Source organism: Bemisia tabaci, chromosome 5 (genome assembly GCF_918797505.1).
Source record: "Bemisia tabaci chromosome 5, PGI_BMITA_v3".
NCBI classification, from domain to species: domain Eukaryota; kingdom Metazoa; phylum Arthropoda; class Insecta; order Hemiptera; family Aleyrodidae; genus Bemisia; species Bemisia tabaci.
In genome coordinates this window covers 20,805,339-20,829,767 of record NC_092797.1, presented here as the reverse complement: position 1 = coordinate 20,829,767, position 24,429 = coordinate 20,805,339, and the positions used below count along the sequence as shown (strand labels likewise).

The following is a 24,429-nucleotide window of genomic DNA, read 5'->3' as shown; positions in this document are numbered from 1 at the left end:
CAAAAATTGTTAAAGTCAGTCTGTAACGTTTAACGGTTGAAAATTTTCAAGGAATCACTATTTCGGCGAAATCAAAAGGCAAAATTACCCAGAGTCTAAAACGGCTCGTGGTGAACCTGGATTGAAATTGGCGCAGTCGGCACCGAACTCCGCAGACTGTATAGAAGGTATTGTCCGGTAGTGTTGAAAGTGTGACGCCGCCGTGTCGTGTGCCACCAGTCCCGCAGATGGCCGCCGCAGACACTCGAGAGGGGGGCTCGGAGCCGGACTCCCAGTCGGAGGAGGCGCCCCCCGGCGAGAGGGCGGACGAAGAACAGGGGGGCGCCACGCCGAGTGCCGAAGACGCGGAGGCGGCGGCGGCGAAGAAACCGCGGCGCTTCTCCTTCCTCCACCTGCACATCGGCGAGCGGCCCTTCGGGGTCGGGGGCGCCCACGCGGCCGCGTCGGCGCCCACCCCCGTGGGCTCCCGCCACCGGCACCGCCGCTGGAGCGAGGCCGTCTTCTCCGTCGTCTCCTCGCACCTACCCACCTTCACCTTCACCGGGGCCGACGACGACTCCGTCTCCACCTCGCACTCCCTCGGCAACCACCGGAGGTTCAGTTTCGCCAACCTGCGCAAGTTCTCAGGAACGGTCAGTCTTTCCAGCGTGAGTGTGATACCCTTCCTCGTCCGGAGTTCCTCCACCCGAGTTCAGTTCAGACGTCTGTGCCACGGATTTTTGTCCCAACTCAGCACTGCCGCACAGTGGTTCGAGTCAGTCAGAGAGGTCGGACATGAATTTTCCGACTAAAACCGCAAATTTTTATGTTCATTTCGTCAAATTTTAAATCATGAGGAGTGTTTCCAAAGGAAAATTTCACGAGAAAACCAATGGAACCATTTTCAGAACTCCAAAGTCTTGTGCAAACGGAGTTATAAGCGTTTAAAGTTTCCAAATTTTGTCCGACTTCTGTTGACTCGATCCATTGTGTTCCGGGCTGAGGAAAAACGCCACAAGGAAAAAATAGGTATGTGTTGGAGAGACAAAACGGGTTGGTCAAGCGACGCTGCCTAACTATTTTGCGGCCTGCACCTGCGGGCCGATTATTGAAATCGATAGACAAAGCTATAGACAAAGAAGACCGCCTACAGCTAAAGTTATAGCCTACGGGCTAAAGTTATCGGTAGGATCAGCAAGCTCTCTGTCTGAACTCGGTGAGCAACTCCTGTTTTCTCTCTTTCGTCTTCGACCCTGCATCGGTTTTTTTAACTCTAACCACTCAACTGTTTTGGAAAGCAGCGATTCTTATACTCACTACGATGTTGATGGTGTTAGCTCAACCCTATATCGATAACTCAAGTTGGAAAACACATCTGCAATGCAGTTTTGAATTGATATCCATTTATTCCCATTTATTTGACTTTTATTTTATTTTTCTTTCCTCCCAAATTAATAGACCAACAGCACTCAACATTTTTTCACTGTTTTTCCCTCCCGTCTAAAGTGCATAGGTATTCTTAAAAGTTACAGCTGTAACATCTCATCGATTTCCATAAAAAGAATTAAAAATAAGCAGATTTGTGTTCTAACTAAAACAATTATTATAATGATAATCTGCTCGTGAAGATTTTTCATCTAAGGATTTCCTGCTCATTTTATAACATTTGTTTTGGTTTTTCCTAACTTCTAATCGCACACTCTTGAGTGAGCAGGGGTGCAGAATGATTCTGGGGTCAACGATTATTAATATTCTCAGATTCAAAACCTTTGCCAGCAGAGCAAATGCTCACACTCAACAAAGAAAGATAAATCCATGCGGTGACTCAAAAAAATTTAAAAATTCAACGCATTATCATCAAGAAATCTCAAAATTGTCTTCACAACAACAGATTTCTACTCACAGCGGTCAGGTCGGTTAGGGGTCGCTTCGGCGGCTCTTCACCAGCTGATGGCCGTTGCCGTCTCGGTATTCGGTTGGCCCCTTTCATGGGGGGCGTTTTGGCGACCCTCATGATGGGGGCACTGTAGCGAATTTTTCCCCTCATCAAAAAAAAAAAAAAAAAAAAAAAAAAAAAAAAACATCTCTACGCACCATGCTGTAGTATTATCTCCTATGATCCAAAATTTTCTGCGCCCTTGTGTCTGAGCATTCAGCATTCCTAATTTATCAATAGATCTTGTAAAAGATTCAAATTTCACACCATTATAGACCGATAATGCATGATTTATACCATTGGTATGTAACGTTATGCATAGGAATTAATTTTTCGAGCATTAATAATTAATGGTAAGAAGATTGCGGTTTTCAAATTGTGTGATGTGACTATTTTTCCCTTTTAGTGCGGGGGCATACGTAATCCCGTGTGCAGATTCGTGAAGGCATATTGTGTGATACATCAATCTCTTCGTTTTGATGTCTAGAAAAAGAAAATCGATGATGGCCATCTCAAATTTCATACAAACCCCCCCAAATTCAAGATGGCGGCCAAAATGGCGGTTTTGGGGTAAAAAAATTTAAAGTTTGCAAATACGTCGTGTCGGGTGTCGATTCTTATGTATTTTTGATCGTAGAATCCGAATTTTTAGTCAAAAGTTAGCCCAAAGGTCATTCTTAGGCCAAAATCCAAGATGGCGTCCAAAAATACCTCTTACGGGTACTAATTTGCCTATTCGGGTCTACATGCATTGTGAGGTATCAATCATTAGGTTTTCAGGGTCGTAGAGTCCGAAAATGAGGTCCATTTTCCGCTGCGGCTCTCAAGAAGCCCTTAAATCAAAGATGGCGCCCAAAATGGCCACCGGTCTTGCGGATGAAACTGCCATTTAGGGCAGCTATAACAAACAATACGTTCAAATTTAAGTTTCTTGGGTCAATAAGTTCGAATAGGAGATCAGATGTTTACTCCTACAAAAAATTAAGCCTCCGAATCGAAAATGGCTGCCAACATTGTTGCCAGTTAGAGGCGCAGACCGGTAAATGACTGATATTAAGGGATTTGCCAAAGGAGGGGTTTCGATAAGAGCCGTTGTTGGGCCCATACCCTGAAATTCTTCAATTCTACGATTGTTTGCTCATTTAAAGTCTAAAGTTTGCGGAATGTATCATAATTTGGTCATTTTCGGTCTATTTAGGGGTCTCATACTGGCCTGAACATGAGACTAAAGGCCGATTTTGGCGACAAATGCGGGTTTTTTTAACATTCGACGTGATGCTGTTTCATAACGATCTCATCATCGGAGGAGATTATTATCCTTCAAGTACGTTCATTAAGGATGTAAGATAGTTACTTTGGCCAATTTTCGTTGATGGCAAACCTTGCGCTCAGAGTTAAAACGATCTTCTTAGAATTTTCTTGTTTTTCATCATGATTTAAAATGGCATAAATAGGGCGACTCATCTTAAACCAGAAATAGATTCCTTGGTAGAAAAGGTACGCAGCTGGTCATTACTTTCCTCCAAAATATTAATGGATTAAAGCCTCCTCCCCCCCCCCCAAAAAAAAAAAAAAATAAAAACCTGTGTTGCCATATTTCATTGCCTAACATCACAGAAAACCGCGTAATTATTTCAATATTTGGAGGCTGTTCTTAGTAGAGCATATTCAGCAAAGCTCAAAACCCTCGATTTTTCATACGTTACAATCACATGATTAGTGATTATATAAATGCAATTGGACTATTGATTCTTATGTAAAAGTTCGCGAGAAACACGATGGTGCCAAAGGCTTTCTCTGAAATCAACTTCCAAGCTCAAGAAAAGCTCTCAAGTTGAGACCAAAATGGAGGGGATATCCCGCGCTATCCTGAGAGTCAACCTCTACATCAAGACTAACTCTCCATGCAAAGATAGGGAGCAAATACATTAGCATGGTTGCCGTGTTTTCCGTTGTGGAGTCCCCAAATAAAGAGGTAGCCCTGTGAATGTACTTGCTCCTTATCTTTGCATAGAGAGTTTGTCTTGATTTAGAGGTGGACTCTCAGGATAGCGTGGGATATCCCCTCCATTTCGGGCTCAACTTGAGAGCTTTTTTTGAGCTTGAGAGTTGATTTCAGAGTAAACCAGTGGCACCATCGTGTTTCTCGCGAACTTTTACGTAAGAATCGACAGTCAAATCGCAAATTCCTCACACATGCAACATCTCCATTATCCCTCATTATTTTGTTTATAACATGTATGTATCTATAGAGACTCCCATCATCGTGGCGCGGCACTCGCACATAATACCTATCATCGGTAAAAATCGAGAAAAATCCGAGTTGGCCGAGGATTTCAGCAACTTTCTCGGAATATGAGCATATTGAAATAAATATGTAAGACTCGAATTACAGTATTCAGAGATGCAAGTAGATTACATTTTGTGTTGGTGATAATTGCTTTAAAATTTTGGGCTTGCAGGTGGCCCATTATCTTACGAATTTCGTACACGATATTTACAAACGAAGATGCAACTTTGAATCAGTGACCGTGATCTGAGATCCGAAAAAAAAGTAAGCCATGTGTCAGAATCACGAGTGCTTAATGCTGATTTTTCACCACCCTGACAATCCCTACCCCCCGCTTTTCTTATTGCCTGCGATCGATCAGAATTCTGCTTTCTAAAAATAATTTGAAACCCTGGTTTCCCTCACTCCTGACCAGCCACCTCACAGTTTCCCTACAGTTGCTTCTTCATCAGGTTCCCCGTCTCCTGCATCAAACCTCTTGTTTTGAGCTGCCATTTCATAATTTTGGAGAAATGACGCATGCATGTTAATCTAGCAAACGCTTCGATCTTCTGACTCAGACTTATGTCTGCAAGGAGTGAGGCACCAAAGGAGGAATGCAACATGAGCTCAGCAGTCGACGACTCTATCGCCCACTTTGCAGAGGTGATGCCGCCCGGATATGACCATGTTCTATGTTGTTTTACCTTTTAACCAATATTACACTTTTTATTGCAATGAGTTTTCAGTTTTGTATAAGGCTAACATTCTCAGCGCGATGATAGTAGAATTCTCATTTTCGTTTCAATGTTGCATTTTTCTCGATTTTTACCAATGATATGTAGGAATGCCGCGCCACGGTGGGAGTCTCTAAAGATACATACATGTATTAGACAAAATAATGATGGATAATTGCATTTATATAATCACTAATCATGTGATTGTAACGTATGAAAAATCGAGGGTTTTGAGCTTTGCTGAATATGCTCTACTAAGAACAGCCTCCAAATATTGAAATAATTACGCGGTTTTCTGTGATGTTAGGCAATGAAATATGGCAACACAGGTTTTTATTTTTTTTTTTTTTTGGGGGGGGGGGAGGAGGCTTTAATCCATTAATATTTTGGAGGAAAGTAATGACCAGCTGCGTACCTTTTCTACCAAGGAATCTATTTCTGGTTTAAGATGAGTCGCCCTATTTATGCCATTTTAAATCATGATGAAAAACAAGAAAATTCTAAGAAGATCGTTTTAACTCTGAGCGCAAGGTTTGCCATCAACGAAAATTGGCCAAAGTAACTATCTTACATCCTTAATGAACGTACTTGAAGGATAATAATCTCCTCCGATGATGAGATCGTTATGAAACAGCATCACGTCGAATGTTAAAAAAACCCGCATTTGTCGCCAAAATCGGCCTTTAGTCTCATGTTCAGGCCAGTATGAGACCCCTAAATAGACCGAAAATGACCAAATTATGATACATTCCGCAAACTTTAGACTTTAAATGAGCAAACAATCGTAGAATTGAAGAATTTCAGGGTATGGGCCCAACAACGGCTCTTATCGAAACCCCTCCTTTGGCAAATCCCTTAATATCAGTCATTTACCGGTCTGCGCCTCTAACTGGCAACAATGTTGGCAGCCATTTTCGATTCGGAGGCTTAATTTTTTGTAGGAGTAAACATCTGATCTCCTATTCGAACTTATTGACCCAAGAAACTTAAATTTGAACGTATTGTTTGTTATAGCTGCCCTAAATGGCAGTTTCATCCGCAAGACCGGTGGCCATTTTGGGCGCCATCTTTGATTTAAGGGCTTCTTGAGAGCCGCAGCGGAAAATGGACCTCATTTTCGGACTCTACGACCCTGAAAACCTAATGATTGATACCTCACAATGCATGTAGACCCGAATAGGCAAATTAGTACCCGTAAGAGGTATTTTTGGACGCCATCTTGGATTTTGGCCTAAGAATGACCTTTGGGCTAACTTTTGACTAAAAATTCGGATTCTACGATCAAAAATACATAAGAATCGACACCCGACACGACGTATTTGCAAACTTTAAATTTTTTTACCCCAAAACCGCCATTTTGGCCGCCATCTTGAATTTGGGGGGGTTTGTATGAAATTTGAGATGGCCATCATCGATTTTCTTTTTCTAGACATCAAAACGAAGAGATTGATGTATCACACAATATGCCTTCACGAACCTGCACACGGGACATATGTTTTGTTACGTATGCCCCCGCACTATTTCATGAATGTACCTTTTAGAAATAAACCCAATGTGATATGTAGACATAAGCGTCCCACAGTTTGTTTTAAACTCTTCATTGAGCTTATGTTAGACGATTGAAGTTACATCCTAAACTCGACTGTCTGTTTCTTTGATTTTGCTGTGATGTATTTAAAGTAGCACGAGTATTATTTTCCATTTCCCTCAATGAACTAATGAAGGAGGTGGATAGTTTCTTAGAAAATTATTCTCTAGGTCTATGCTCGGGAAAAAAACTCTAAATATGAAAAATGTCTGATAATGAACGTTTTAGTATGTTCCAGGCCTATTCAGGCCTTATTTTAATGTTAAACTCAGAAACTATCATCAAAAGAAAATTGGACTCGAAGAGGTTAAATCAGGCTCATTGATGTCATTTTTTATGTGATTATCAATGAGCTCTGAGCTGGGGAAGTGCTATGTTTATTTTTTTCTTTTTAGTTTAATGAACTTTTAACCATGAATTTTTTAACGGTGTTACTGTTTTTTTCTCCCCCCCCCCTCCCTGTTTCTTTTTGCCATATGTATTTTCTTATTTCGTTCTAAAACTAAATCATTACCCAAATACGATGATTCTTTATTCCTTTAGTTGCGAATAGGGTCACAACTATCTGAAACAGTTCAGCCGAAAATTCTCCCAAATTATAACTCGATTTGGTGTGATGAATTTCTTGATTTTCATAAGCTCGGACTACTTTCGAAAGTCTTACTCATTAGATCTATATTCGGTGCATTCGAGTGGTTCTCTCATGATATAAATGTAGAATTATGGGTGGAGCCAGAAATTCTCTGCAAAGAGGACTAGAGCACAGGATTGAAAGGATTGACATCTGAAAGGAACGCGAGGAAACAAAACCATGAGTTATTCTTAAGTGTTGTTGATTCATCAATCTACGAGGGGCATCAAAAAAGTAAGGTTCCCTACCTTGTATCTTCCAAACGGAAATAGATAAATCAAATCGGTGAAAAATCACACATCAGGCATACTCTAAGCTTAAAAACTTCTTTGGTGGAAAGCGGTTTCCAACTGATTCGGAAGGGCAGAGCGCTGTCAATGACTGGCTGTGGTGCCAAGACAAGAGCCTCTGCGCCGAAAGCGTCATGAAGCTGCTATATTGATACCAAAAATTTCAAACATAGATGGAGACAATGTAAAAAAGGGAGGTAAAGTCTACTCAACAAAAACGTTTAAACTGATTTTTTATGTGATGCTCAGCGTCGATAACCCGAGTCCGAATTAATCGACCTCCGCGCATCCTGACTGGAGGTGGGCACGCGGCGACAGGAGGTTGTCTCCGTAAAATTGAGTTTTCTCGCGATTCTTATGACCGATTTTCAAAAACTTGAGCTTGTTTTAAAGCTTACGGTATACCTGATGTGTGGTTTTTTTACCGATTTGTTTTATCTCTTCTCGTTCGGAAGATACAAGGTAGATAACCTTAATTGTTGGATGCCCCTTGTATAATTGGCTACTGTAGATTAGGCGACAACTAAAATCAACTTACGGAATGGATGGGCTTTTGGAACATTAACATTTCCACCATTTTGAGGGAGTTTTTAAGTCTTATTTTTCAGCATGAAACCCTTTTTTATTTACCTGTGTAATGAACTTTATTTTTTAACTGCACTATGTTTGTATACCATTATAAATATGTTAGTAAAATTATGCTATTTTTCAATTTTTCATTTTTTTTTTTTTTTGAGTTTTCTTGCGTTTTTCAAGGCAAAGTATATTTTCTGGGTCACAACTATGTAATATCAAAATATGATCAGTATCCCTGCTAAAATACCATTCTTGCAACCTACATTTCACAGCATTTTCTTAAGGATAAAAGTTGTAAATTACTAAATTTTGCTTTTCTCTCTTGCAAGATTAATGAAAATATTTATCAAGGATCAGCATTATTACCCCTTCTTTATTAGCACACCGTAGAATCATTTAAATTTTCAATTTGAGAAAGATTCCTCCCTTTCATTTTCCATTTTTTGTCGTAAGTCTATATCTTATCTTATGTCTAGCTCTTTTAAAAGTATGTCTAACTATCAACCCCCACTGGGACTATCGGTTTTGTGTTGAATCATTGACACAGCTCTTCTTTGCTCATTTTTACTGTTTTCTTTGCATTTTTGCAAACTCACTATATCTGGAGCTATCTGTGTTAATTTTTCTCCTCTCTTTTTGCAGAATTTGTATGGAAGTGATTCGATGGTGTCCCTCTGCTATCGTTCTCTCACAAATTACATCGCGGAAGACAGACTCGACGACTTCAAGCGCTTCATTGAAAGCAAAAGTGTCAACGTTAATGATCGAGATGAGGTATGCTGTACCATTAATACATTTATGCTTAAGTAATACTTTGATTCCTGCAAATAAAGTAAAGCTACTTACTGACTTGCAAATTAATTTTTAGTCTCTACACATATCCATAATTATAATCTTTATTTTCCTGTTATGGTCAATCATTGTGTCTTAATGTCAACTAAGTTAACTAAATATTTTACCCACTCACAATTTATTTTTGGATTTTACAGAATGAAGCAACAGCTTTACACTACGCTGCATCTACAGGGAAGTCAGCTTTTGTGAGAGAGTTGATCAGTCATGGAGCTGATGTCAATGCAGCTGACAATGTAAGCATTTTGTTTTCTTTTATTCACATATCTCTCCATTCTCCCCTTATTTATTTAGCACTGAATTTTAGTCAGTTGTGTTTTCAATCAAGGCGTATAACAACAGGGGGCAGAACGAGGCATTGTAAGCCTCCAATGCCTTAACTCATAAAAGTCACTGATCAAAAATATAATCCATTTGACTGTATGAAATGCATTAATGCAAGCTTTGATGCATCATGGTATTTCCGGTATGGTTTTTTCCAGCTGTGTAACCCGTTTGATCCTCTGAAATACATATGCTTGTTTTAATGCATCAAAGTAATAAGGATACGGTTTTCTTTCGCTGTTGTTACAGCTCTCGCTTTAAGAAGTCCACATCTGTGAACTATGCAAAGACCTACTTTTATATTGCATTTTACAAAAAGGAACTATCGTTTCGTGCTCATTTCAGAAACAACGTATGTCTCATAAGTATTCCTCTAAACATATGTGCTTCTAAGGACAAGTCAAAAACAGTATTTCCTTGTTGCAAAATGAAGTCCAATTATTTTGTAACTTTATTTTAAGCAATAGTTTTGTTTTACCCCAAAAAATTGGCTTTTTCCTGTCCCTTCAATTTTCCTTGTTTTAGTCCTTGTTCCTTGTTTTTCAGCAAATACTTGTGTGTCTGTCAAACTTTCCCTGTCCTGATCCTTTCCTCTGGGGGTGAATTTAAAAGAAAGTCATTTAAAAGCCAATTATTCTGATTTAGCATTCTATCAGCTTGCCATTTATCTCTCTCCTTTTCGAACAGCCACAACATTTGAACCATCTGTAAGTTAATCTATTTACCCCTAGTATCTTCAATACTGTTCAAAGACAAAAGTTTTACTAAGAAAGTGAGAAATGCTGGTTCTGAAGGCGCTTTGCAGGCAGACTAAACTTCGTTCAGAATGTCTGAAGTTCTGCATTAACGTTCTCAATAGCAACCAGCTCTATATTGATCATTTTCGTGTGACTCTAGCTTTGCTGTAATTTTTTGCCAATGCATCTCATAAACATTAGTTTCAAACCAGATAGCTTCACTGAATAGGTACAAGGTATTTATCAAGAATTGATGTGTGAATTTTTATAAAAATTCAACAAAAAATTATTTTAGTCGTAATAATCAATGAAAATGAGTTGCTACTGCCAGAAAATTGACCGATGTCAATTTCAATATACCTGCCGGTGGGTTGTTTCAAAAAATGTTAATATTTTTCAAATAAGTTTGAAATTGTATTTCAAGGTATCTCCTCAAGTATTCTTTAAAATTATCATTAATCTCTTATTTTACATTACATATTTTTAGGATAACTGGACTCCCCTTCACTGTGCGGCAAAAGAGGGTTACAAAGATATTGTTACTGAGCTCCTGGAACATGGTGCGAAGGTTGATGATCGGGACATGGTAAGCTTATAATTTTTAACTCTACGTTATTGAGAAGGGGCATGTTCCAAGAAGCTTTGTTCCATTCAATGAGCCCTTTCCTTGGAAAACGAACTCAAACCCTAAGAACAGGACAGAAACAATTATCTAAAAATAAGTTTTATAAAGAAGTGAGATAGAGTAGTGCAGGAAGCATAGTCAGGAAAATTCCTTAGCTTAATGAATTTAACAGAGTAAGTCCTAATTAGTAAACTTTATAGTTGGAAAACAATCAGCCCAGACAGACTCTTTATAAACTACGCAGAAAGCTATGGTAAATCTACCATTTTGGGTATTTTTATTATCGGAGCCCATCACAACGTAGTCAATAGCTGAACTCATCATTTAAACCCTGAAAAAAATTATAAAAGTAAGTTTGTTGAAAAAATTAAGGAGAGAGAGAAAAAAAAAATTCAAAGTTCAACGAGTCAAAAGGGCCTCCCTTCATTTAATTTATGACCGAATGAATCGATCTCAATCTCCATTAAATGATAATGAGTTGATCTGTCAAAATCTGCGGAAGCAGCTCAAAAGCTGTATCAGTCTTCATAGGATGTATTTTTGGGACACTATATGTATCTATAGGGTCCATCTTTTTTGTAGAAAAATCTACTCTGGAGTTCAATTTTTTTTTCCAGGGAGGATGGACCCCTCTCATGTGGGCATCCTACAAAGGTCATTATGACACGGTTGTTATTCTGTTGGAAAGAAACGCTGACGTGAATGCCCACGGTAACTACCACATCTCATCACTCCTCTGGGCTGCTGGGCGAGGTCACACTGATATAGCAAAACTCCTTTTAAAAAGAGGCGCAAAAGTCAACGTCGGTGACAAAGTAAGTTCTTGTATTTGGACCTTTTCTTCAATTAGATCAGTATTTAATCGTTTTTGTTCTGTATGTAATTATCTTATATTCTTTGAAATCACCCTCATCTTTTCTCATGATGTTCATGAGAGAAAAACGTAAAAAATAATGAGGGACTGTCGGAAGCAGGTTATAAAATACCAAAGTATCAAGGTAACCTTTTTTTTACTTTTGATCAAATAAACTTGCATCCTGTAATTTAGTATGATCAATTTTGAATTCAGCTCATGTGAAATGCAGAAAATTCAATTGAACTTTCCCATTTTATGGTGCGTACCCTCATGGACTCAGAAGTCATTGAAAATTAACTTGTTAAACTAGGGAGTTTGTTTCAGAAGAAATTCAAGGCACCATTGTACTTATTTCTCCCAAAAATTTCCTCAAGGATAAAAAGTACTTTAATCGCAAATCCATGTAGCATGCCAGAGCTCCATTCGAATGAGTAACCTCAATTTGGTTTCCTTTGCAGTATGGTACAACAGCTCTTGTTTGGGCCAGTAGAAAAGGCAATGTTGATATTGTATCAGAACTGATGAAATATGGCGCAAATGTGGATACTGCTGGAATGGTAAGTTCTATTTCTTCTCCTCACTGCTGGAATTTTGGAAGTCCCTTTTTGTGTTGTTAGACCTGTTCATCATTTTGTATACTGAGTTAAATAATTCAAATTTTCATTTTAAGAACAGTTTTACGAATTGATACCGTAATATGTATGCATATTTTTGTTTAAAGAAGAGAGTAAATGGATGTTCAAAGTATTGGTGCTAGGATTATTATTTTATCCACACAATGGAGAATTTGCATGCAAATTTTTTATTGCTTCATCTGAAAGTGCTTAAAGAGCTAATTTCACAGTGTTTTTTATAATTTATTTCTGATATGGAAAATAGTATCAAAATAGATTTAGAGGTGAAAAAATGCATGGCCTAGTGACGTCATCTGGCGGCATTTCCCATTTGAACACATGTATTTTAGTAGATTAGATCATTTTGTCATATCTTCTCCAATAATTGTTCAATTTATGAACCAAGGGTATCCTCGTGTTCAGTTCACTCAGTAGTTTCTTCTTAAACGTTGAATTCACACAATTTCAGATACCTGCAAAGTCTCCATGAAGATATGTTGATGATGCTAATTGTGGAACCCAATGCTTCTCTTTAAGCTGAAAAATTTCTCTGTTAAAAAGAGCTCTAGTCTATGAGGACCTGGAAGAGTTAGCAAAGTCCCTTGTCACTCCTAAGTCCCTGTTCAGTCCCTGCCATTTTATCACATTTTTTGATAGCCTTTTCAATGAGTGTTTTGATTTTTTTGCACTTAATAAATATTGTTTTTCAATTTCAGTACTCGTGGACTCCTTTACTCGTAGCAACAATGAACAATCACGTCGAAGTAGTCGCTCAGTTACTTCAAGGAAAACCGAACATTAATGCCCTTGACAAGGATGGTTGTACTGCATTAACGATAGCATGTAAAGAAGGTTTCCATGCCATAGCTTCTGCATTAATAAATGCTGGTGCTTACATTAATATTCAGGTAATTACAACATAGTAAAATTCTGTGTCACTGTGTCATCTTAGGTTAATACTTCTTCTTTGTTCAACGTAAGGTCTATTGTCATTCCTAATTGAGCGAGCATGATCAGAAATAAATTTTCATTTCATTTACTTATGTATATTTTTAAATGACAAAGGAGCAAATAGCACATAAAACAAGTGCTCAAGTGTAAGAAATACACAGTGAAGAACAATACAGCGCCATGACAGGATAAACAAAAATAGTGTAAGAGGTAAATAAAGATCTGAATAACAGGAAATCTTGGTATAAAGAAAAGATCCTGTCCTTGACTGAATTTTTGAAAAAATTAATTCAACATCAACATGATTGACCTCAGCTAAATAGGATAGCAGACCCTAAGATATTTTGCAATGAACTGAAGCAGAATTAAACAATTTAGAGTTGTAATAATTTGCGACAAGTGTTCCAGCAATGCAAAACTTTATTTTTCTCTTTTGATGGGTTCATCATCCAAATCAGTCAACTCATAAACGTCTCTCACTATGACTGCTTCCTCGTGCAAATTCTAAGTTTACCTAGTTGCATCAGTGAAAAATTGCTTTCCTTTTTCAAATGCCTGAAATTTGATGTTTCACTTTTGCATTCTTATTTTAGGATAGAGGTGGCGATACAAACTTAATTCATGCTGTGAAGGGCAATCACCGCAGTATCGTTGAATCTTTGTTGAAGAAGTACGCTGATGTTGACACTCCTGGCAAAGTAAGTTATCAGATATTTCTGTAGCATCTTGGCTTATGGGGCTCTACACAAAAGTGAAATATATTGAACTGTGATATTATATGCTCTAGAGGACTTGAATGTTTTCTAGTGAAAACATACTTCCTTGGTTAATCAACCGAAGTGGTTTCAAACTGAATTCTAGCATTCGTTGGCCCAGAAACTAACCGTGTCTATACTTTTGATATTGGCCACGCAACATTGGATAATACAGCATCCAAACCATGCAGAACTCTCAGCATAACATCATTAATGTTTCATCTAAATTCATTAAATTTCTCTCTCTTTCTTTTCTTTGTTTAACCACAAATAAATTAAAAATTCAATGCTGATCCGTTTTAAACTATCTCTCATATATTACGTGCGTTTATCATTCAATTCTATAAAATTTAATGCCTATCCATGTTTAGCATAAAATTTATGTTTATTTTCTGTTTTCAAATCTCTTCCTTCAATTTATTGTGTTTGTACAGGATAGGAAAACAGCTGTCTACACTGCAGTTGAGAAAGGAAACATAGGAATTTTGAAAATGCTATTGGGTGCTAATCCGGACTTAGAAATTGCCACGAAGGTAAGTATTTTCTCTGAAGTAATGTTTATTTACAGTTAGTAAATTATTAACTTGCCTTTTATCTATGAATTTTAGAATGGGCCTGTTGCATGCAAGAGATACAGCCGCGCGAATAGACTTTGCAGAGGTTAAATGACACGAAAATTACGATGGTCACATTAAAAAAGTCTGAAATACACTCCTTACTGCGCAATTTGCGTTGTTAGGAACGCGCTTTTTCAAATTTCCCGCATCTGGGGGCAGTTTTCTAATCACCAAAATCGAGCAAACGGCGGGCTCGGTGATTTCCGGAAGATGCCGAGTCGTTGTTGTTGTTGTTATTTTTTCCTTCAGACAAACCCAACGTGATCTCTTATAGTGGTCCATATACGCTTTATGCGGTAACCAAATCGATCGACTTTTAAATATCCAGCGCAATCCTTCTGCATTTCATTTCACGATATCACGAGCTCCGCTTTTTAGGTTATGTTGTCAGTTTTAGTTGACCGGAAATAGCCGCGAGTTGCCGTTAATTGTTTCCGTTAGAAAACTGCCCCCAGACGCGGGAAATTTGAAAAAGCGCGTTCCTAACAACGCAAACTGCGCAGTAAGGAGTGTATTTCAGACTTTTATAATGTGACCATCGTAATTTTCGTGTCATTTAACCTCTAAAAAGTGTATTCGCACGGCTGTATCTCTGGCATGCAGCAGGCCCATTATCATGTTCTCATGTTCTTAATTTTTAAGTGCTCAGCTTGGTGATTGATTTTTGCCTTTAATCTGCCGGTAGTTTACTAGAATATTAGTGCTGCAGCTTTTTAATGGTGCACTAGCTCATCAACAAGATGACATGTTAACTTTTTGATCAGATGATCATTTTAAAAGAAAGATATGAATGTTCAATGCTTTTCGTGACAAATCACGGAGGGTTTAAATATTTTTCTCAAAATTTACTCTGCTGAAGAGTGTGTAGTTGTTTTCTAATTGATACAATGTATTTTGACAGTAAAACTCTTGGACTATGTGTCTTGGCTTGTCACGTCGCATGCCTCCCGTTAGGAATACTTTGTTTTATAAATGGAAAGGTGCATGGTCTAAATTCTTAAGTGCTACCATGAATTTTCTTCTCTGTGTGGAAAAAATCCTATGAAAACTTGAAGGAACAACGTTCTCCTTGAAAATTGAAAAGTAAAATAAGAGCAGAGATTTTAAATCTCAGCAAACGCAATACGTGGTTTGGTAATTTCACTGTTCATTTGTAGATTTCTAAGTTTTTTTTTTTTTTTTTAATCTAGTTTTTATCTTTCAATCCTCATTTTGCGTTGCCTGTAGTCTTTCATGAGAAATAACTAATTTTCAGGTATCAATTCTCACAAAGCGAAGCTTGGCTTTTCTATTTGTTCTCTGTTTTTGTTTCATCCGTACACACCAAGAAATTACAACAGTTATCAGGAAGAATACCGTCATGTAGTTAAGGATTTAGACCAGTACATGTCAACAAAAAAATTGTGTAAGCTAGAAATTCAGCCCTCCATTTGTAAGTTGCAGCAAAATGCATCAGCCCTGATGTTGTTGAGGCAACTGGTGACCACCCCGACTGTCATCGTTTCTTGTTGGTTTCTAATTTTTCTCCTGAGAACTTAGCTCTTAGCTTCAAAATTCCTAATATAGTCTCTCTTATTTATTTTTTTCAGGACGGTGATACTCCATTATTAAGGGCTGTAAGAATTAGAAATGCCGAGTGCGTTCAACTGCTGTTAGAAAAAAAAGCCAAAGTAACAGCTTGTGATAAAAGAGGAGATACTGCTTTGCATATAGCCATGAGAGCAAGATCCAAAACCATTGTTGAAATATTGCTAAGGAATCCTAGAAATAGTCAATTACTCTATCGGCCCAACAAAGCTGGAGAAACACCTTATAATATAGATATGAATCATCAAAGGACAATTCTAGGCCAGATATTTGGTTCTCGTAAGTACTTCTTCAATTATTTTAATTTTTGGTCTATGCAACTGTTGAAAATGAAAATTTTGATCCCCCCTTCCTTCTAATCATGATTTATTTCAGTGTAAATGGAAGATTCTCTTTTACATAATCCTCACTCTTGTCACAAGAAAATCTTTCCTTGGATTTGTTACTGCACTTTAAAATACGTGCATTACAAAGCAAAAGTGATCATGAAGAGAAAAGTTATGTCTGTGAAATATTAAGTAAGAATTGCTTGCATGCGGAGCTATGGCTGGCTATCAAAAGTCCTTTTTCCCCACTTGTTCTTTTTTGTGATTTGTTTTTAACTCATAATTAAAGTGTCTTGTTTTTTCCAGGTCGTTTAAATACAAATGAGGACAATGAAAATTTATTAGGTTATGATTTGTATTCAAGTGCTCTTGCCGATATGCTAAGTGAACCTAGTTTATCAATGCCTATCACCGTCGGTCTTTATGCGAAATGGGGTAGTGGCAAATCTTTCTTACTGAGTAAACTTAGAGGTAAGTTCTACCGTAACAAAATTTATCTCATGTCTAAGAATCTGAGGTATTAAGCCCTGTCCACACGAGCGCGGTTCAAGGAACTTATTCAACGAACTGCTCAATTTCCCAAAACTTGTTTTTTAAACAATGGATGCTGTCCACATGAGTTCACCCAAACTGGAACCGGAACTTCAATAAAACTATACAATTATTGCAAAATAATAGATTACTACGGCCGAAGAGTAACAAAAACAAATTTCAAGACACAAAGGATGTAAAAAACAAAAAAAAATTCACAACAAAAGAAACATCATAGAAGCTCAGAGTACAGGGGAAGTTCTGGGTTTGGAGGAAAACTCAGCTAAAACTTATTCCTTGGACTTGGTTTCTTTCACACTGAGTTTTGGCAATGTATCACCTGATTTTTGCCATTATTCATCTTCAAATACTTGGAAATCAGCACACGAAAATCTTTGAGTGCGAAGCAGAACCATCAGTCAGGTCATTGTGGGGAGTAAGGCATGTAAGCTCCTTAGAATTTTATTAATCCACAATAACCTCACAATTAAATCATGCCATGGAGCTGTGAAATCCGGATTTGAATCCTCTTGTGTCTCTTGTTATAGCAGTTGTAACCCTGTGAATTTCATTTCTTTTGATTGTTTTTTGATGTGGCTCTTTTTTATGTTTTTCCACCAGAGGAAATGTTAAATTTTGCCAGACAGTGGGTAGAACCTGTCTCTGAGTTTTCATGGCTGTGTCTAGTTCTCATCACTCACGCTGCCATTGCATCTGGCGTTTGTATAGGAGTTATGTTTCAATCCTGGGTGTATGGTCTCGCTACGGTTGTTACAATAGTGTTCGTCACTTATGTCTTCCTTGTTTTTGTTGGAAGTGGTGCTATTAGGTGAGCTCCAGGTCTACACTTATTCAAACACTTTTATCAGCTCTCTTAGGGTTGGGATCCAAATTCTGTTCCAAGTTTGACAAAAAAAACCAACAATGTTTACTTTTGCAGATGAAAAATGTGGAACTTCATTCCCAAGATGAATAATTCAAGTCAAATCTTAAACTTTTTCCCCCCAAAAAATGTAAATACTAAGAATTTCGGTGCCTTTGGATCACTTTTTTCAAGCAAATATTCCTTACTTTGGATCAGCTAGTCATTTTATATGCTTTTTCCGTGATTTTCTATTAGTAAATTTGTAAATTTGCATTCAATGCATTTTTGAAAGGTAAAGAATCGATAGGAATTTTCCCTGCATTTTTTGAACTGCATTAACTTTCGAAAAACGAGTTCAAAGATAAGTAATTTGAGCACCCTCATTTACTGTCATCCTAAACTCCTCATCAAGAAAACCCTCAATCATCCTAATCATGCTGTCTCTTCTCTATTCTTCTAGGTTAGATTGGCTGTGGCCTTATAATGTTAATGTTTTTTTAACTAAGAAAATGAATTCCTTGTTGCTCATTTTACAAGTCATATTCTGTCACCCTCCTGGATCACAAAATGTAGATGATAGCATCACTGCTCAACCTGTAAAGTAAGTATGATAATAAAGTTTTCACTATGTCTCTAAACGTCTCTGCAGCTAATAATTTAAATTTTGGCTCTTCAAAAGATGAAGATGAAGTGTGTCTAGCCCGTTGGATCATAAAATCCCCCTTATCAAGCCTTTATCAGGCCGAATTGTATATTATTACTACATATTGAATAAGCTTGAACTGCAGACAATCTGCTGCATAATTACAAGCCAATAGAAGCCCCTTGAAGGGTGTCATGTATGTAATCAAACCAGCCAATAGAGTGGTGTTATTTCAGCTTGGTTTAATGGACCACCTGACAAGGTGCGAATTTACGCATAATGATGAATGGATACTCATCAAAATTTCATGTAGAACATGATTTGTACAACAAAAATTATTGATAATATCTTCCAACCAAGATATTAAAGTTTTCCGATACATAAATTCAAACCTCCCACTCATTAAAAAACCATCATCTACTTGAGTTAGATTTCACACCAAACGTTACAATAACGGTCCCTACGGTTTGAAAATATGGAAACCTCAATCTGAGTACTTTGGCCGAGCTTTTGCACAATGTTTAAGTTTTAAACAATACAGGCTGGGGAAAGAACACTGCTCCATTAAGAAACCTGCCAAAACAGTTGTAGCGTGCTATTTGATTTATGTAGGCTCTATCTATTTTTGTGAGCAGGAAATTCAAAGGTTTCATAACCAGTGCCGAATAAAAATTAAAAATGATAATATCTTGGTTGGGAGTTATTGTAGTAAATTATAATGTAAGTGATGTTAGCAAATCATCTTCTAAGTGAAATTTTGAAGAAAAAAATATGCATCAGAATGCTTAAATTTGCACCTTGGCTAGGGGTCCATTGTTATCCTTCCATCCAGTCAAAATTTCAATAACAGCTGATATCTAATGCTGTGCGCTGTCCACTTCTTTTATTTCTCTAGCTGTGCTCTAATTTTTAAATTTTACCCAATTAATTTAATTTTTAGTTTCTATTAACTTTGAATTCCTTGTAAATTTTTCTTGCCATCATGAACCGTGTTTATCTGTTATGTAGGCATATCAAAGTTATTTTTTGAAAGCGGCTATCAAGACTAATTATTTTCATGAATTTGTAAAGATTTTCAAAATACTCCATGATTAATTTTATGTAAATTTTGTCTATACTCTTAATTAATCATTCGTTTGGTTATTCAAATAATTAATCTCTATGATTCTTTTTTTCCCCTCCAGATTTTATTTTACTGATCAAACTCGAATCAGTAGCACTGCTCAAGGTGAAAATACTCTAGTTCAAATGATTGGATCTTTATACGATTCGATCGAAAAGGATTATGGATCAATTTCCACCAGGTTGTACAGAGCATTTAGACCAAAACCTTGTGAGTCTGCATATCTATCTATTATTCTAGACTTACCTCCTTCTTCAACCGTTAAATATATTTTTGTGTTGACAGTGAAAGTAAACGGAGAATACAGAAGTTTTTATTTTCATGCGTTTTCAAAAAGGACTTTGCACATAAAACTAAGAAATGCTGCACCAGATAAAGTACAATATTATTTGATATGATGTTCCTTACAGCTTGCTGCGGATGATGAGCTTTTAAAATTTAACTGTCTATGAAATCTACTAGGTTAAATCCCAGTGTTGTGAAATTATCACAGAAAACGAGAGAATTTCAAAATTTCTAGTAAAATATTTGTGTCTCCATTTTTTTTCTTCTACTTTATGAATGTCAAGGTGTTCAAATTCTAATTCAAATTTTCTTCTATGTTCCTTTCAGTTAAATCCACATCATCTTGGAAATGGAGGAGACTTTGCTGCGCTCCTAATATTATAGTTTTTGAAGCTTGTATCTTCTGTTTTTTGCTTGGTGGCTCGGTGTTTACAGTCTATTTGATGGAAAAAGAATTAACTGAGTAAGTGAAATAATTGTTCCCTCCATCCTTTTTGCCCCCTTCAAAGAAAAACTAGAAAGGAACAACAACAACACACAAAGAATCTTGTTAAAAGAGGAGTGAATTGTGAAACAGCCAAAAGGCACAGCCCCTCTGTGTATTCGATGAATTGTTACCGCTTTGTGGAAGTTGAATTTGCAAACAAAATTAGTTTCATTCATGTTGATGTATTATGATTATTCAATTTTTAAATTTTTGGTTTCTCAATTAGAAAATTGAAAAATTCACTTTCAGACCTTTCAATTTTCGCCTCTCAATCAGCCTATAAATTTTTTTTCCCCAAAACTGGAATTAGTCTCATTCAATTCTAACCAGAGAAGCAGTGAAAAATTTCAGTCTAAAATCTTACCCATGTTTTTAATTTTCCTTCTAGGCAAGGCAGAAGTATTGATAAATTTGTTTCCCAAGTGATAATGGGTTTGTGCATCACATTTCTGGCTCTTGGAATTGTCTCAAATTTGTACACGTGGAGTCGTGTCATGCAATCATTAGTATTTTCTCTCAGAAGGCAACTACAGAGGTCTATATCCAAACTTGAGTCTCTAAAATCCGAAGGCTTCCTGCAAGTTTTAAGGTCCGAAGTTTACCTGATGACTGATCTTGTAAGTTTCCTTTGATATTATTGGTTTTTAGTGTTTTCCAGCAATTGTAACATCAGTTCTTTTGTCACTTAGTTCTGTCAAGTAATGTGCACCTCAAAATGTTTTTGTTTTATTGACGTCATAGTAAGAAGTGGTATTGCTGAAGGAACAGTTTTTACTTGAACTGAAATTGATTTTTGAAATGACTTTTAACTCTTCTATCTATAGATCTACATTAAATGAAAGTAATCACTGAACAACATCTAAGTGATTTGTCTTGTTAAAGTGAAAAACTGAGCCAATCTGGCAGTGAGCAGATGGTTATCAATTTTCATCCTTAAAAATGTTGCATGTTTTTTACAACCAGAAACACAGTGTAGCGTATTAACTGAGTCAAAAAAACATTTGAAAATGTGGCCCGAACTGTATGTAACAAGGTTGTAAAATAGTGCTGGCTCCACACTATTTTGCGGAGAAAACAAGGCGAAAAATTTCAATTAGAGTAAAAAATTTGAGCTCCTATGAGTATCAGTCTAAGATGGAGAGGGAGAGTGTTCGAATTGAGAGTGGTTTCCAATTGAAATTTTTGGACTTTTCGGCCTTGCTTTCACCACAAAATAGTATGGACACAGCACAAAGGAAGCAAGAAGGAAAAAACAGTGTACCATAAAAAACGTTGATTTCCTAGCCCACATAAGTTGAATAATGATTTTAATTTTTAGGTTTTCTTTTTAGTATTGTTTTCAACTCTAGCTATGATAATGTGTTTCAGGTTAAATGTTTGGATAGTTTCACTCAGCAGCAAACCCGATTGGTGATCGTCGTTGATGGTCTAGATAGCTGCGAGCAAGACAAAGTATTGATGATTTTAGATGCTGTCCATGTTCTTTTCTCTGACCCAAATCATCCTTTCATTATTATACTTGCGATAGACCCTCATATTATCTCTAAGGTGAGAACCAGAACTTCTATCGTCGCTCCACAAAATTCACCTAAATGTGAATCAAATATTAATCTAAACTAGTGTCTAGGCACAATGTAGACCTTTTATGTTTTGAGAACAAATAATGAAACCCAATGCAAAAATTTGAATTTGCCTCTGATACTTGATTTTTAGTCCTAGGGGTTTGTTTGGTCATTACTGAGATCCCTTATTCATTATTTTTGGTGCTGATAAAATTTCTTTCCCTCTCAAATTCCTCTTGACTTTTTACACCCAAGTCACATTCAAAAGGCAGAAAAACCTTGCTAAGTTGAATGTCTGAGGACCAATAAAACTGAATTCTTAAACTTCAATTACTCCGGAATTAAAAATCCTCAACTTGTGTAATCTCCAAAAGCAGCAGATGTTTCTTACCGCAGCACGAAATTAAACCCAAATTCAGTTTCTTTGAAGAGTTAATGTGAGTCATCGCACAGTTAAAGTTTCCATTAAATGAAGGAGATTAGTAACATCTTTAGAATTTAGAAAATAAATAAAAAAATTCTATAACCCCTGACTTCGTTTTCAACATTTTTCGAGTATACCCTAAAAATTGTCTGCTTTTTAAGATTGCTTTGACTTATACAAGATTTCCATTGAAACTCCTCTCGGTTTTTTACATAGATCTTTATAGAGTGTCTAGGTACCAAAGACAATTTGAAGTAAAGCGGGATTTCATTTTAAGTGTTTTAAGTTAATTTTATTACAGATGATTTCAATTTCCCAGAATATCTTGGTTTCAGTTTATCTTCAAAATCAGTCTTTTCCCTTCCAGTTCCTTTTTTCAGGAGAAAGGAGTAAACTTAGGACTCTCAAATTCTGTATATATATTTTTATCGGAAATATTTGTTTTGCCTCATTTTTAGGCTGTTGAAAGCAGTAGTAAACGACTGTTTAATGAGTCAAACATTGGGGGCCATGAGTATTTGCGGAACATGGTTCATTTGCCATTTTATCTACAAAATTCTGGTTTGAGGAAAGTAAAAAGTGCCCAAAAAGCAGCAATGTATCACAGGAAAAGTGTAACAACGGGTCCATATGAAGAACAAGGAAACCTAGTACGCTCTGTGAGTAGTGACATTATAATTTTAAAGTCTTCCTAAAGAAACGTAGATGCACTATATCTGATCACTGTTTTTAGTATGTTTCAAAATAACGTAGTGAAAACTTTCCAGCAAAGTGAGATTCTCTATCAGACTATCAATCTATCGCCAACATTTAAAGTAAAATTAATTGAGACATTATGTTAGACATGATCAGTACCACTCGACTTTTGCCATCGCTTATATCACAGTTTTTGCCGAAGACTTTTTAGTTTTAAATATTGAATATCGAATATTTTAAGATTTTCGATAATCAATCATATTGACATCCATAATGGCTCCAGGTTATTTCGAGGCTTGAAATTTTGTACTGACAAAGGCAACTAGTGCAACATTATTTTTCATAGTTTTGGGAATATCCTTTAATTTGCTTTAATTTTATTCAAAGTATTTTCTAAATTTTTGGGAGTATGCCTCTGAACAAGTTTGAATTCACTTAGATTTATGGATTTCACTATGTGTTTTAGTAACTAGAAAGTGAAATTTGAATAAAAAAGATGCCCCACTTACATTTTATTCTTACTGATGTTTAAAAGATTTAGAGAAACTTACTTTTGATACGCATTGATCTGATAACTCCCATTTGCTATTGTAGATTTCCACAAGGCGGTTATCAACTGAATCAGGAATGAGCAGTTGTGAAAAATTGAAACTTCCTAGTTCATCAGTTTCAAGGGGCAAAAATTCCCGTGGTGGTAAGCTGAAATTGAGTGAAAGTATTGCAAGCAGTATCGGTAGTAACATCAATCGAGTTGGAGGTGCACAAGATCTAACAAGGATGTTGCTGACAGATGATTATTTCTCCGATGTCAATCCCAGAAGCATGAGAAGATTGATGAATGTTGTTTATGTGACAGGTATGTACGGTGCTGTCCACAAAATCAATCCGAGCCTCGATCTAATTCGGTACTTGCAATCAAAATTTTTTTCGGAATCAAAATTTTAGATAATGTCATGATAAATACTTGAAGACAAAAGCTTCATATCTTACCATTCCTCGCAGTTAAATTAATGCCAAAAATTTTTCATTTTAAGTTCTACCCATTTTTGTGTAAATTGTTGATACAAAAGGCAGGAAATTTTTATCATTTTGGTAAGGGAAAACTTTGAAAAGGCAGGGAATTTTTTCCTGCAGAGTTTGTAGACACCCTAGAATTACCTCTTGTTTCCTACAAGAAGGTGTTCTGAGGAGACTTGCAGGGGCCTAATAAACTGGTGAGACAAATTCTGTTTTCATCTCTATTTTTTGATCTCGCACTATCTTTTAGGAACTGCAGTTTTTCCATGTATCCATAAGAGACATGCTGTTATACTGCTTGCTTTGATGCAAACAGTCAGTATTTAAAGTTTTCTTTCTCAATTTTGTAGCCCACTAGAAAATAAATGTCTCTGACTTAATGAAATAATTTGGCTGTTAAGGCTGCTAATCAAATCATCCGCAATGAGACAGTGTGGAGATGAAGACTCCTCTAAATAATTGATTGAGGGAGGCAGTAAGTAAGTTGCTAAAGCAAGCCACTGTTACTAAGTTTAGATCAAATGCTTATATCTACTAGTCAACTAT

General features: G+C 36.7%; 1 protein-coding gene across 11 annotated transcripts in view; it reads left to right on the top strand.

Annotated features, from left to right (window-relative positions):
• The window catches only part of Arms (Ankyrin repeat-rich membrane spanning), an 81,718-nt gene that overhangs the window by 25,515 nt on the left and 31,774 nt on the right, over window positions 1-24,429 (top strand). For 6 of the 11 annotated variants that reach the window (XM_019050867.2, XM_072300412.1, XM_019050865.2 and 3 more), the window contains 18 exons: window positions 8,649-8,780; window positions 8,996-9,094; window positions 10,407-10,505; window positions 11,162-11,359; window positions 11,859-11,957; window positions 12,731-12,922; window positions 13,559-13,663; window positions 14,155-14,253; window positions 15,927-16,203; window positions 16,557-16,721; window positions 17,403-17,610; window positions 18,107-18,247; window positions 19,474-19,622; window positions 20,025-20,160; window positions 20,573-20,801; window positions 21,553-21,732; window positions 22,629-22,829; window positions 23,461-23,722. In XM_019050867.2, coding sequence (XP_018906412.2) covers window positions 8,670-8,780; window positions 8,996-9,094; window positions 10,407-10,505; window positions 11,162-11,359; window positions 11,859-11,957; window positions 12,731-12,922; window positions 13,559-13,663; window positions 14,155-14,253; window positions 15,927-16,203; window positions 16,557-16,721; window positions 17,403-17,610; window positions 18,107-18,247; window positions 19,474-19,622; window positions 20,025-20,160; window positions 20,573-20,801; window positions 21,553-21,732; window positions 22,629-22,829; window positions 23,461-23,722 — 2,950 coding nt within the window. In that variant the 5' untranslated portion in view covers window positions 8,649-8,669. Of the gene's footprint in view, window positions 1-67; window positions 648-7,763; window positions 7,893-8,648; window positions 8,781-8,995; window positions 9,095-10,406; window positions 10,506-11,161; window positions 11,360-11,858; window positions 11,958-12,730; window positions 12,923-13,558; window positions 13,664-14,154; window positions 14,254-15,926; window positions 16,204-16,556; window positions 16,722-17,402; window positions 17,611-18,106; window positions 18,248-19,473; window positions 19,623-20,024; window positions 20,161-20,572; window positions 20,802-21,552; window positions 21,733-22,628; window positions 22,830-23,460; window positions 23,723-24,429 lie in introns of those variants that run through there. The other 5 variants (XM_019050858.2, XM_019050860.2, XM_019050859.2 and 2 more) reach the window with 5 other exon arrangements.